Source organism: Molothrus aeneus, chromosome 6 (genome assembly GCF_037042795.1).
Source record: "Molothrus aeneus isolate 106 chromosome 6, BPBGC_Maene_1.0, whole genome shotgun sequence".
In the NCBI taxonomy this organism is placed as follows: Eukaryota; Metazoa; Chordata; class Aves; order Passeriformes; family Icteridae; genus Molothrus; species Molothrus aeneus.
In genome coordinates, this window is record NC_089651.1 from 14312598 (window position 1) to 14327332 (window position 14735).

Genomic DNA, 14735 nt, shown 5'->3' on the forward strand with positions numbered 1-14735 from the left:
AAAAATATTTCTGATAGCAGATGGAAAGGAAAAGGCTGGCAAATCTTCTCTGAGTGTGCTGTGTTTCTTTTCTCCCATCAAGCTTGAGTAGGATTGTTAAATGATTCTGAGCAGTATCAAAGGAGAAGAGCACGTGTCTGCGGCGTGCAGCTGCTACTAACTCGCTCTGAATGTGTGATCTAGAATGAATTATGAATAGCGTGTCGTGTACACCGCTATTTCCTAGAAAACAAACTCTGCAGTCACTGAAACCTGACTTGCAAAGCCCTGCTGCTTCCACTGCCACCACACACTTTCCTTGTTGTCTCTGATCTAAGAGTGCTGCCAAGATTCAGCCAAGGCCTCCCTTCCCAAGTCCCCACTCCAGACACACATCAGTCTGGACAGGGAGCAGATGTAAGTTGGCAGGCAGTTCCAAGCCCCAAAGAGTTTATTATCTCAATTAAATTAAAAATAAAAATAAAAAAAAATTTAATAAAAGGATGGTACAAAAGATGCAGGCCCACATACTTGAATGTGTCAATGGTGGAGGTTGGAAAAGAGCCTCACTCACCTGATTTCTGATCTGGTACTTTTGTCACCAGCCTTCACTGCCCGTCTGCACTGAAGTCTGGGAATCCAGGCACTATATCAATGAATTCTAGCAGGTTACCCAGCATATTAGTGTGGACCCAAGCATAAAAGAAGGTTTCTTATCTCCAAGACCAAAACTATCTAAGACATGCAAGGTAAAGTGCTGTTTTAAAAACTACTCCCAGAAGTAAAGAGCAAAACCTCTGTATTTAATCCTGTCTGGTCCAATACTCAGACCTTTTATGTAAGCCTAGCCTCTAAATCCTCATGTATTAGAAGGTTTATTTGGGTTTTTAAGGCTGTTGGGTTTTTGTTTTCTTTCCATGCTGAGTGGAAAGATGTTGGCTAATTATTCATGAGTGGCTATGTCTGATTCCATTACCTTGCTCCTTTTACAGCCATGCAAAGTTGATGTGAAACACTACTGTTACGAATTAATTGGTACTTCACATTCCCACTGCCCTGGCAAAAATGGCTGGGTTAGGCATAAGGCAGGGAGAAGAGGTAGATAGATAGATTAGACAGATTAGATAGATAGATAATATCAAATAGATAGATACATAGATTCAATCAGAGGAAAGATAAATTAGGTTAAAAAATTCTCCACTTAGGAGCATGACACCTTTTAGACTCTTTCAAAATAAACTTATTAAAATATATCCAGTATTAAGAGAAATTATGCAGGAGTGTAATTTCTTCTGTCTCCAGAATGAAAATATTTTAATGTAACTTACATTTTAATCCAAATCTCCCCTGTTAAATCTCCTCTCTGCCTTTACTTGTGGCTTTTGTGGCTTTGGACAATCTGAGAATTTTCTTTGTTGGTATTAGAGCCAGAAAAAAAAAAGTGATAGCAGCAGCATTTCTAGTGAAATAGAAATCATTCACACGTCAAAGCAAATAAAAGAGTTTTGATCACTTCAAACACTTTACCTAGGTATATTCTTTAATTATAGAAATTTTAGATGCTATTATGTAACTCAACAGCATGTGACATCACTTCTTAAAACCCTCACTCTTTTCCCTCAGCCCATTCCAATTCTAGGAAGAGAAGCTGCTGTAAAATGTAAGAAGAAGATTAAGAACTACTAAATTATACAAGAGCAATCCATTGGTTTGATTAGTTTTCAGACAATTATTAGTGAAATAAAAAGAGACAGACTTGTTTTCAAAGACAATAGAACACGTGTGAGTCCCATGGTCTTCACCAGATTTTATCATCACTGTCCATCTCTGGATTTGACAAGTTACCATGCTAGGCACAATGGGCCTCTGATGGTGGGCCAGGGAGAACTTTTTTTTCCACATGTTTGGAAAAAATTAATGCTGGTCTTCCTAGAAAAGCCTACTCACCGATTTTTGTGCTATTAGATCATGCTTACAGTTTGCTAAATCTCAAATTATTAACAAAGAAAAATATGCAGAAGAAAGAATGGAAGAGAGCAATATAAACTGGGGATCAAAAACATAAATCTGTGCCAGTGATACTTGTAGTAAGCTGATAAATTCTTGTGTTTCAAGAAGCTGCAGGTGATAAATCTATCAGAAATGGATGCCAGTGAACAAATTATCAGGCCTGACTTTCAGGCATTTCTGGACTTAAATTGGAGAAAAGTTAAATTAGAGAAAAATACTGGGATTCTTCCTGTCAATACCATTACTCATACATAGTTTAATGAAATCTTGAAAGCAGACTCATGCTTTCAAAGCCACAAAGCCTACAAAAACATGCCCATCCCTGGGAAAAATGTTGTTAAAACCAGATATGAGGAAGCAGACACTTCACACTCATTTAGGAGGTGCTTCCTGCTCTGCTGAAGTGGGGACTAAAAGCTCTCAATTAATTTCTGAAGCCAAGGTGTGAGCACACAAGGGCTAACAAGGAGAGATCATGGGTGTGATGCTCTCTACCGATAGCACTGCCAACCTGTACCACTGCAGAAAACTTAATGCCTGGTCAGCATTGGTTATTTGTTCTCTTTAATACAGCAAAACATCAGTTTCAAGATACTTGCTGTGCAAGGTCAGCCTGAAGGTTGTCCTAAGCAGGAAAAACTCACTCAGGAGATATATTTGTATACACCAAAAAGAGGATTGCATTTGGAATCAGGAAAAAGAAAGGGGCCATCTTCATAAACCCTTAAAATGTGAAATGGTTTTTATTGCCCTCTCTCCTTCTCATCCTACCTGTCTTAAGGAAGTGTGAGCACTTTCTTCTGCAGCCCGAATCCTCAGGGCTCTATGATTCCATGAAACAATCTGCCCCAGGCTGGAACACAGCAGACATGCTCAGGCTGCTAGGAACATCTTCCTGACTGCTTGGTGCAAGATGCTTTTTGTTTCTCATTTTACTCATATGTAGACAATTAATCTCCAAGTGTTATTGATATCATACACAAAAGGGATTTTTCAGGAAGACTGTTGATATGCTAAAGCCATTAACATTTAGATAAAAGCATATAGAACCTGCACACATTTATATAGGATCACAAAGCACATGAACAACACCTGATAATCTTCATATTGTTTATCTCCCAGATATATTAGGCATTGATTTTAGCACATATCAGCACGTATAGCAGATCCTCACATAACAGTGCTGTGAGAACCTGAAGTTTTATTGTTTAAATCTGCAACAATGGTTCTGATCTCTTTGGCAACAAAGCTGAATTTGAAAAGTAGAAGAGTTTGTTTGCTTCTGTATCCTTCCAAGCTTATTTGTTCTTACTGGCCTAACACTGGCATAGGCTGCCCACAGAGGCTGTGGGATCTCCAGCCTTGGAGATACTCACACCTGGAGTAGGCAAGAGCAACCTGGTCCATCTTTGAAATTGTACCAAACAACCTCCAGAGGGCCCTTCCAACCTAAATGATTCTGTGATTTTATTCTCTTCCATTTTTTTTGTATTCTATTAAATGGTTCACCTCAAAATGTGGCAAATCCATGCTTTTGACTTTGTTTGCTAATATAGAAGGTCAAGTGTAATTCTGCACTAGGTCTACCCAGGAAGGCAAACAGGAGGAACTTTTTGATTTCAGGAGAGTTTTGATAGTTTGAAGTATAGGTTATTTTTAATGGGTCTGTTCCTTTGGCAGCAGTTTTGTTCAGACTATTGCACTGCATTCACTGGTAACACCCAGTCAGAAGAAACTAGTTCTTTTTAACCCCTGTGGTGACTACATTGTTGAAGAAGGGACACTGAGTAACAGGAAACTAAAAGGAACAGGAAACTAATATTTTTATTATCAGTTTCTCATGCTCATAAAGACAGGGAAATACTTATATGACATCTCTTGTCAAGGTGACACACATGACAAACAAGAAGGTAACAGATGTAGGGAGTGGAGTGGCAAGAGGTATTACCATGACAATACTACTCCAACACACAAAGAGACTTAGATATGTGCAAATTACTTAATTGGTTAAAGAAGGACTGAGCAGGGCAACTGTGGTACAAGACTTGTGAATTTTGGCCTGACTGCACTGACTATACCCCTCAGTTATCCTGGAATATCCAAGAGATCTCCTTTAGGCTGAGAAAACACTGAGAAAAGCTAAAAAAACTGGCTTTGATCAGCTTGGAGAATAGAATTCTCCAGGGAGATCTTATTGCTGCCAACAAGGTCTCCCTGTCAATATTTAAAGGAAGCTCATAAGAAAGATGCAGATCGACTTTTTTGTAAGTCCTATTGTAACAGGACTGAGGGTAATGTTTTTAAGCTAAACAAGGGAAGATTCATACTAGAAGAGATTTTTTTACAATGAAGGTGGTGGAACACAAGGGCAGATTTCCCAGAGAGGTAGTGGATGCTCCATCCTTCGAAACATTCAAGGCCAGATTGTAATAGTAATCTAACATACTTTAAAAAAAAATTAATCTAATTCTAGTACAAGTCTTACACTGTAATGAGAATCTCTTCAAGAAAATTGTGTCCGGTGAAAGCCAACAGATGTGTGTCCTTTGGGATCAGCTGACAGGTTTATCTGAAACCTCTTCCTTACCCCGCTATCCCCCACTCCCAAAAGATCTAGAGAAGGGAACTGAGAACAGAGGCATTTGAGAGCTCTGTTTCATAATGTAACTCTTCTCAACCTGTGTCTGGGGTTTGCCAAGAAAGTCTGATGATGCCAAGGACTCTGCTCCTTGCTGTAGAGCCCACCTGAGACTGCCACCAGTATTTACTAGCACCTTTCTGAGATCTGAAATAACACAGCTCTCACTAAGCTGAGAGCAGCCATGGTACTGCTGAGAGAATGCTGAGAAAAGTACTGCCTGGCAGCTGTCCTGGAAGGTGTGCTCTCTCTTTAAGGCAAGGAAGTAACAGAAGACCAAGTTCAGGAAAGTACAATTTCAATATGTCTTTAACCTTAAATCCCACAGACAGTCCTGAGATTTAAGTGCTTGCTTAAATGTACACTCTCACTAAGGCACTATCTTCTGTATAAGAATGGATTTTAACATGTACTTATATACTGCTTTCCCTCCCAGGCTGAATGTTAGGCTGTCTTTGCAGGTGAGACTTGGCATCTTAAGCCCACAGGAAGAAAGCTTGGCATTAAATTCACATTTAATACAGCTCTTGCCTCTCCCTGATGTTTCAGAATCAAAGCCCCTGTACTTAACCTACAGTTTAACATTTCTCTCATATCTTTCTTTCCACAGTATGTGGCATTTGCCTCCCTGTTCTTCATTCTGGTCTCCATTACCACCTTCTGCCTCGAGACCCACGAGAGATTTAACCCCATTGTGAACAAGACAGAAACTGAATTCATCGGGAATGACACCCAGGTGCGGCACTACAGGGAAGCAGAGACAGAAGCCTTTCTCACCTACATCGAAGGTGTCTGTGTGGTCTGGTTTACATTTGAGTTCTTGATGAGAGTCACCTTCTGCCCAAACAAGGTGGAATTTATCAAAAACTCTTTGAACATCATTGACTTTGTGGCCATACTGCCTTTCTATCTAGAGGTTGGACTCAGTGGCCTGTCTTCCAAAGCTGCTAAGGATGTCCTGGGCTTCCTCCGCGTAGTCCGTTTCGTGCGAATCCTGCGAATTTTCAAGCTGACCCGCCACTTCGTCGGGTTGCGGGTCTTGGGACACACCCTCCGTGCCAGCACAAATGAATTCTTGCTGCTCATCATATTTTTGGCATTGGGCGTCTTAATCTTTGCCACGATGATCTATTATGCCGAGAGAATAGGTGCTAAACCAAATGACCCTAGTGCCAGTGAACACACACACTTTAAAAATATCCCCATCGGCTTTTGGTGGGCTGTTGTCACCATGACGACCCTGGGCTACGGAGACATGTATCCTCAGACTTGGTCAGGCATGCTGGTGGGGGCCCTCTGCGCTCTCGCTGGTGTGCTGACCATTGCCATGCCTGTCCCTGTCATTGTGAACAATTTCGGAATGTATTACTCCTTAGCTATGGCTAAGCAGAAGCTACCAAAGAAAAAAAAGAAGCATATCCCGAGGCCACCCCAGCTGGGATCCCCCAATTATTGTAAATCTGTCGTAAACTCTCCACACCACAGTACTCAGAGCGACACTTGCCCACTGGCCCAAGAAGAAATTTTAGAAATTAACAGAGCAGGTAGGAAACCTCTTAGAGGAATGTCCATCTGACCGTTAACCTCCATCCCGCGTAGTGATTTAAGATTCAGCCAGACTGCTTTCTTAGAGCAATGGGTAGCACATTTATCCATTCTAGTCCCACCATCACACAGTGAATAATATGTGTGAAGTCTAGGTTGCAGGGACAAATGGTACAGTGGAGGCTGATCGGCAAAACTAAAGATGAGAGCACGCTCTAGGAGCCCAAACTTTGGTCCTGGTTAAGGGCATACAAGTCTCAAGATATTTTGGAAAGCTGTTACATCTAGTGGAAGAATTTTGAGAGTTCTACAGCTGTGTTGCTGGACTGTGTAATGCATCTCAGAGGCTCCTGAGAGCTGAATGCTTCATAGAGCAGAGTAGGAGCCAAGTACTCAGCAATTACAGAGCTTTCTGACAAAACAGGGCTGGAATTCGAAACAGCCAGATGCTTTCTCATTTGTTCCCATTTGGGACCTTTCAGCTGTTTTAAATGGCAGATATTGTACATCTCATTACAGAAACTAGGTGCCTAGTAAGTTGAAGGGACAACTATACCATCATGCATATTCATGAGACAATCCAGTCTCTTTCTGATGATTAACTGCAAAGTAGAACAACAGCTCAAATTCTTGACACTAATGCAAAATTACTCACTCTGAGACAAGACTAGATGTAAGGATGTTTATTCCATGGCATGCAAATCAATCTATTCTATAATATTGCACTAGAATTTAGCATTTAGAACTATGACGAGTTTTGAACCACATTTTCTAAAACATGCTCCTTTTGCAAGTATGGGTTGGTGAGTTACAGCTCTTTCAACCTTCTAGCAGCAAAGGCCAACTGGAAAAGGTCTGACTGGTCATTACCATCTGGTTTGGCCTAAACAGTGATTGCCTCATTCTTATTTTTAATTGTACTGATTCATGTTAGCAATAGGTGAAACCAGAGCTAAATTAACCATTCTAATTCTACTGGGAGTGGGGAGGGAAATGGAAAGAATACTAGTCACCATGGAATATATTCTAATATCCCATGGCTAGTGGTTAATTATGGGAGTATCTCAGTTCTATGAGACTCCTATAGCACACAAAATTACGGGGCTCCAATTTGATTTTTTAAACCCCATAATCTACCTCTACCCATGGAATATCACTATCTATTCTATGGAGTAATTTGAAAGTAGATAACCACATTGAAAACAATGCCAAATTCATTTTTGGCAGATGTTCCAGCCAAATTGCATAGTAGACATTCCTTAGCCTTTTCAGAATGTCCCCCTGCATTATATTAGAAAGGACAGATGGCCAGCCAAGTGATCTCAACAGACACAGAGTTCAAAACAGGTGTTTTGGAAGAGCTAGCATATACCTATGATGGTCTTGTGTTATCATTTTTTGCTTTGAAGAAAATTCTGATTTGTTACTCATTGTGAGTGAGATATTTTCTCATCATCTCATAGCCATGCATGTTGATGTCATTGTGAGAAGCACAAAGAAAGTGAGACTTTCCTTTGTGTGTGACTTCACCAATGCCAATGCTAATTTTGGAGGGGAAGAGCTGGTGGGAATGTTTCTCTTCTTTCCTATTCTCTTTTCCTTTCTTATTTCTTTTCCCTTCTGTGCAAGTATGTAAAATCCATTCAAAAGGTAAATAGCTTTCATTTTGTTTTTGTTAAAGGCTATTTCCATTGCAACAGGCCAATCACAATTCACGTGACTGATAGACTGTACCAATTGTACCCTTGGCGCACATAAGCGATGGTTCTATCATCCATTCCCCTCAGGTTGCAAATGCTTATCACTGCTCATGTTCAAGCAGCAAACTTCCTCATAAAGCAGATGCTTTTGTAGCATCATGGATCAAGAGGGAAAGAGGGCACAGCAGTATTGTGTGTCTCCTACCATGAGCAATGTCCCTACTGCCCCATGATAGGGTGCAAGAAATGCCAGACTCTGAGATACTTTAGCAGTCAGCTACAGAGTGAAATCAGCTCAGAAATCCCTGGCTTTATAAAGTTCCTTCCATTATCTACCCTGGTCCTCCCTGGGAACTGGAGGACCAGGAACTCTACAAGTTCAGTACAATTCCACCCTGGTATCCTGAGAATACATGTAATTTTGGTTCAATGTGGAACTGTTTTGCCACTGTCAGTGCTCTAAACTCAGCTGTTACCACAATATCTATGAAGTATTGATAGTAGCAGCAACTTATCTATTTCTGCAATAATTAAGAGAGACTATTTTTATATACATATACAAGCATATATATTTTAAGAAGCAACAAAGCACACTTACACTTCAGCTAACAAAATTGTAACATTGTAGCTGGAGTTCTGTTTCTGATAATTATTATGCACCACTAGCAGCAAAAAAATATTGCCTGCATCTTTTAGTCTGTAAATAGGGAAAGATCGATATGTGTGCAGGAGAAAAGCAAAAAATACTAACATCAGGACCAAACTGTTAAGACAAGATCTGCATTGCCTTGGATGTTAAGTTTCATTTCTGTAACATGAAGCATTCACAGTAACTGATTTGTTTTTGAAACCATTACCAGCACTATATGAAAACAGGGATTTGCAAGCAGTGAAAATCTTTAGATTGGTTAACATCATCTAAATGCAAACAACTAGCTATAGTTAATATTATAGTTAATATTGCATTAGGAACACAGAATGGGTGCCTAACTTTTCTAAAATAGTGTCCAAGTTGTCCAGCATATTACTTGTAATTTTTAACTGTAAAGGTTCAGTGTGACAGTGTCTAGGTCACATAAGATCGTGTGATTTGTATCCAATATGTTATAAAAAAACAAAAAGCCTGCTTAGTTGCTCAAGTGTAAAGGACATCACATGAAGTTATTAATTCCATATATTATTGGTGGTGGAGTGATTAAACACATCACCAAACAGGGCTGAGCATGAAGTAGTTCTACACATGAACTCTCTTTCTCATTCTTCAGTCAGCACTTCACATCTGTTCCTGGGCCATGCCCTCAGGGCCAAGAGGGCTCTACAGAGAGCTCAGCACAGCTCTGCCCAGTGCCTCCTCCCAGGATAAGGAGCACTTTCCTGGCACAGGCATGCAAACAGCAGAGTTTTGCCCACAGGCTGCACAGCTGCTGCCAAAGCTGCTGTGGTCATTTGCAGCCAAAGCAAAGATGCTTTGAATTTAAAGACTGGCAGGTTTGAATTAAATCTTTTTATTGCCCCCAACACTCTCAGCAGCTCAGTCCTGGGCTAATCTACACCTGGCAGGAGGGTATCTTTAATTAACAGCACTTGATTTTAATCTGTCAGAGTTTAAGAATGTCAGTTCCATTCTACCTTACCTCCCCTTTCTGCAGCAGCTCTTCCTGTTTTCCATCCTGTCTGATCCCACCAGTGGGTGGCTGGGAAAGCAGCAAAAGGGAGGAAAGGCATTTCAGATAGAGGATGGCAGAGCTAGAGCTGCAGGCAGACCTTCACCAGCAGCATTAAGAAAGGAGAAATTTCCTCTATACAAATCATTGTCTGCTTAAAGAGTGCCTGGTGAAACTGGGCCTGATACAGAGCAGCAGATTTCACCTGACCAATTTGACCAAAACTCCTTTACCTGGGGATATCTCAAGCTATAGAGAAACAGCGTTCCCCCTCACTTAACATACACCCACCAAATTCTAACATCTCCATGTCAAAGGATTAATGTTGTTATAATGCAGTGCTGTTTACAGGCCCTGTTCAAGACCAGGGCTTCATTTTGGCATCATTTTATACAGGACAACCACTGTACTGCAATCAAATACCCAACAGGCTAAGTGGACAGCAAAGATAAAATGGAAATAATCTCCAATATTTTCGGTTGACACAGGGCTTAATTTAATTGAGGAAGATTACTTGAAAGGTCTGTGGCAAAGTCACTAGTTGAATACAACTAAAAAAGCATTAGTCAACCATAGTCTATGGTTGACAACACTATGCTGGACTGTCTTTTATCTCAAGGCTTGAGTATTCTAAGCAGTCAGTATCATAACAGAAGTAAAAAAAAAACAAAAAAAAACCACCAAAACCAAACCAAACCAAACCAAAAACCAAAAACAAAACAAACAAACAAACAAAAAAAACCACCAAAAAACCAGAAAAAGATAGTTCCAACCACTTAAACATGACTTTTGTCCTAAACCTCACACTGTCCTACAGGTATAAGAATTTAATTCAGTACGTAGTGAAATATTTTAAGGTGCAAGTTTGTAAGAATACCTCAAAAATTGCAAAACAAATATTAAAAGCTCTCAGTTTTGTTTTTAAAGTGTTGTCCAGTTCCTCAGCCCTTCTCTTACATGAGCTGTGTGCTCACCTGCTGGACTGGTTCACTGCATGGTGACATCTCAGAGTTGTCACTGGATGAAGCAGTGAATGTAACTTCCCAACGTGTAAAAGAAATTTAGAACATGAATTCAAGAATTCATAACTTCATTTGATGCCTACAGTACTGTCTGGTGCCACATAGCAATGGTTAAAGAATGCATTCATAATACATAAGCCAAGGAGATAGGTTATTTGGGGTTTGTTCAGAGATCTACCCCACCCTTTTATTCTTTTCATATATATATTTACAACATCAGCACAAAAAAGGTTTATATTGACTTTAACATGGCCAAATTAAGAATTTCTCACCTCTCTTATCCACTCTGCATGCATCTTCACTTAAGCTATACTCCAATGATATCCTTGTGCAGGCTCTTTCACAATGTACTTGTGGCAAAATTCTGTATTCAATGCACGGCTGTAAAATACACAAAAAATTACTAGAACTGAGGCAGCTAAGAGGAGAGGGGTAATATCTGTCATTACTAACACAGACTTCAGCTTCAGAAAAACATTCTGTGGTTCTTTTACTTCTCTGCCCCAAAGTCAATTTTCAATAACCCACTCCTGGACTATCCTAATGTCTGAATAGCTAAAGTAATCCAAGTCTAACACTGACAGAAGGGAGCTAGAAAGTTGCACTGACTCCAGTGTACTCCATGGTCAGATGAACTGGAACAAACTGTGATGTTAGGAACCCATTATTTCAATGCAATTTCCTGAGAGAGAGCTGATCTCCTTTTAAAGAAATCGTGTGGAATTACCCATTCCAGCTTTATCACTCATGCTTTCTGAAGGAGCTGCTCTTTTCTCAGGGCTTCATTTTTCATCTCTTCTGTCATCATAACCTAAATAACCCTTATTCCTTGTGCAACACACTGGCTCTAACGTCAGAAGTGTGCTGAGCACTGTCATTCTAGTGCCAGTGCTCAGTGGGAGCTGGGAACTCTAGGCAGCTCTTGTCAGAGGCCCTTTCTGCTGCCTAACATTTCACTGCAGCTTGTGAACCTCGGTGGCTTTTATGGAGAACAAAGCATTGTTAAAGCCATAGGTATGTAGTTACTCTGGTGGTCCTTCAAACCTCCAGGAAGCAAATTCTCTGATCAAGTGTCTCTGAACACTATAAAAAAAGTCTCATCTAATTTTAGTGCCATAAAACCTTTTCCCCTCTCTGTAAGATGGACAGTAGATGGCAAAGTAATTGCTAAGAGCTTGGGTCTGTTTCAGCTCAAAAAGCTCAGGTGTTTAAAGGTGTTGGACATAAAAAGTACTAAAAAGGCAGTGGATATAGGGAGGTGTTTTTTCTTTCCTCACTATACTTAGCCTTCCTATTCTTTAAAATCCAAAACTCTTCACTCCAAAATAGCAAATGAGGTAATGATCACATCTTGATATCACTGATGATGGAGTCTTCGGGATCTAATGGAGAAATTGCTAACAGCTCAAAACAAAAGGAATAACACTCAGCTATTCTCATCTAACTTAATTTTAATTTGTCCGTGGTCCCCCTTATATTAGAGGAAGAACCAGGCAGCCTCCAAGAGTAATCCACTCATTTATGACCTGAGCTGTCCTCTGGGGGTGCCTTTCTCCATAAGAGATCACAGGTGACTGCAGCTCTAATTCAATATTGTCAGTTAAGTGCCTACAGTTCTGTGGAAGCACTTTGGATCTATTCCTTGCCCCCTGCCCCATGTGGCATTCCTGCAACCTCACAGCTGAGGGTCACACGTAAAGCAGAATCTATAACTAATATAATGTAATACCTTGTTGTACAATTATTCATCTGTCACTTCCTGTAGAGATAAAACTGGTGGGTGTCACTTGTACTACTGTTGACTTTAGAATGTTATTTTTTTTTCAAAAAATAACATCCTCTATGTCAAATAATTTAAAAACAAAGAGGAGGAGTTATGTATCCAAGCACAGTGCTTAATGTTTCATGCTTTTTTCTGGCACTAGGTGAGATGTGAAAAAAAAAATTCTAAAATTAGAAAATCTCCCCATACAAACCCTGTAGACCTCAGCTGGGGCTGAGGGTGTTTAGGGAAAGGACTGCACTAAGCTAAAAAACAAATGCAGAACTAAATAATAAATTTTAGGAGTTTTTATGCCTTAATAACCTAATGAGCACAAGGCACTTGGAGTCATGGGAAAACACAGATACAAGCACTTCAGCCAAATAAGGCCAACCTGTGCCAATCCTCCAGCACAAAGCAGATATAAATATGGTAAATCCTCTTTCTCAAGCACATGGTTCTCATGCCAGCCAGTGCAGAATGCATTCCTGGAATATGAAAAAGATACTCTTGGCATCTCTTCCTTCTGCTGTACTGAGTATGGTTGGTGTTTGCAGGACAGATACAAGAAAAGGCAATGCAACAAGTGCATTTCTGCTGCAGTACGATTAAACACACCAGATCACTTACCTGTTACTACAAAAGGCCAGGGGCAAAGAGGTGTAGGGTATGAGGTCCCAGTTCTGTGCCCAGTCCATTTGCTTGTATCCCTCTTGGACTATACTTGCTGGATATTTTCTCTGAGCCTTTTGTTGACTTGCTTGTCTGTTTATATAAACACAAAGCCAGAATAACAAGCACTCTACCATTCCTGCTGTCATTGTTCTTTGTATTCATTCATCCACGTTCCATGTCTCAGACACCTTCCATACTGTATAGATCATCATACTGTATTCCTCAGAGCAGCAATATAAGGTGGTAACATGACTCACCTGACTGCATTTTCCTGTAACCTGTCAATGATCCCCCTGGTGTTAGTGAGACTCTCAGATGTTCAGGGTAGGTATAAGTAAACCCCCAAGAGGATCAGGATGAAACTAGGAAGGATCTTCCAGAGCTCTTTGCAATGCAGGATTTCCAGAAGCAACCGTTCTCAGCACTGCATTAAGCACATATCCAATAATGCCTGTAAATAGCAAGATGCACTGGATCGACTTTCCTAGAGCTCCTGTACTTCTCTAGCAGTACCAGTAGGTAGGCAGCCAACATACTGTCACCTCACTTCAAGAAGTAGTACCTGTGAAGGGTGATATTCTCTGGGAGTGACGTTACTATGTTGGCCGAGTTAGTACTGGGAGAGACGGTCACCACCGTCACTGGAGTGCCTTTCCTGGGGGACACGGCTTCCTGGAGGGACCCTGGTGGTGAGTAAATTTTAAAGAGGTAGGTTGGGTTGGAAGGATTCTGCGTAATTCATGTAGCATACTAAATTCTGCTCTCGTGCAGTGTAAAGTCCTTCAGTACTCAGAACTTTCAAAATATGCAGTAATATAAAAACCAGGAAACTATAATAAACATACCTAGATATTGATTTTAATGGCCTTAGAATATTGGGGTAACTAAAATGAAGTTGTTATATAGGAATCTTAATTCTTTTACATGTTCACATTTCTCTCTTTTTTCTCTTTCTTTCGCTCTGTTTGTTAACATTTACTTGTTATTGCTCTACGTTGCTTGCGACTTGTGTATGTTACAGACTGTCACATTTTATTCTATGAAGTTTTTCTCCAATTCCCATCAACCTGAGCTCCATGTTGGGCAGCCGAGGAGATTACAAAACATTTCTTTATTGCAAAAGAACCAGGAATGTCACAGACTATAGGTAACTTCACAGAGGTTGTGACACAAAACCTGATGCGAGGTATTAATGCAAAGAGTAAGTACTTGGTATGAAAATAGAGCTATTTAGTCAAATTACTTTCTTTTTTTTCAGATAGTCTGCATGGGAAAAATTAATTTTCATTACTCTCCAGAAGAAAACACTCCCAAACCTACCAATCTAGGATTCTTGTCACTCTCATTTAAAAACCAATGGTGCCTATGTCAACATATCATTGCTCATTTTCAAAGGCTTAAACCCATATTTTCTATGCTGTTCTTCTCTCTGCTAAACTTCCTTTCACACTCTCCAAGTCATCATTTCATCATTTTGTCATCCTTTGTCTGTGGTTTAACATATCTTCTACATAGTTCTTTTTCTAATGTAATATAGTTATATCCCTTTCACTTTGAGGACCTGATTAAACAACAAAAATGAGTCTCCACCCATGGGATTCACATTTCTTAATCCTGTATGAGGCTCTGTAGCCTGTAAAATTGATTTCTGTAGCCAAAGATTGTCTGGCACAGAAGCATAATTGTTACTTTGCTGAATGATGTCCTGAGCAAACCATTTTGTTTTACAATCTTCCCCAA

The 14735-nt window shown here is 40.1% G+C and overlaps 1 protein-coding gene across 6 annotated transcripts in view; it reads left to right on the top strand.

Moving 5' to 3' along the window:
• KCNC1 (potassium voltage-gated channel subfamily C member 1) overlaps nucleotides 1-14735 on the top strand; it is a 123131-nt gene that overhangs the window by 78502 nt on the left and 29894 nt on the right. For all 6 annotated transcript variants that reach the window (XM_066551198.1, XM_066551194.1, XM_066551200.1 and 3 more), the window contains exon 2: nucleotides 5238-6171. In XM_066551198.1, the coding sequence (XP_066407295.1) occupies nucleotides 5238-6171 (934 nt within the window). The remainder of the gene's footprint in view (nucleotides 1-5237; nucleotides 6172-14735) is intronic.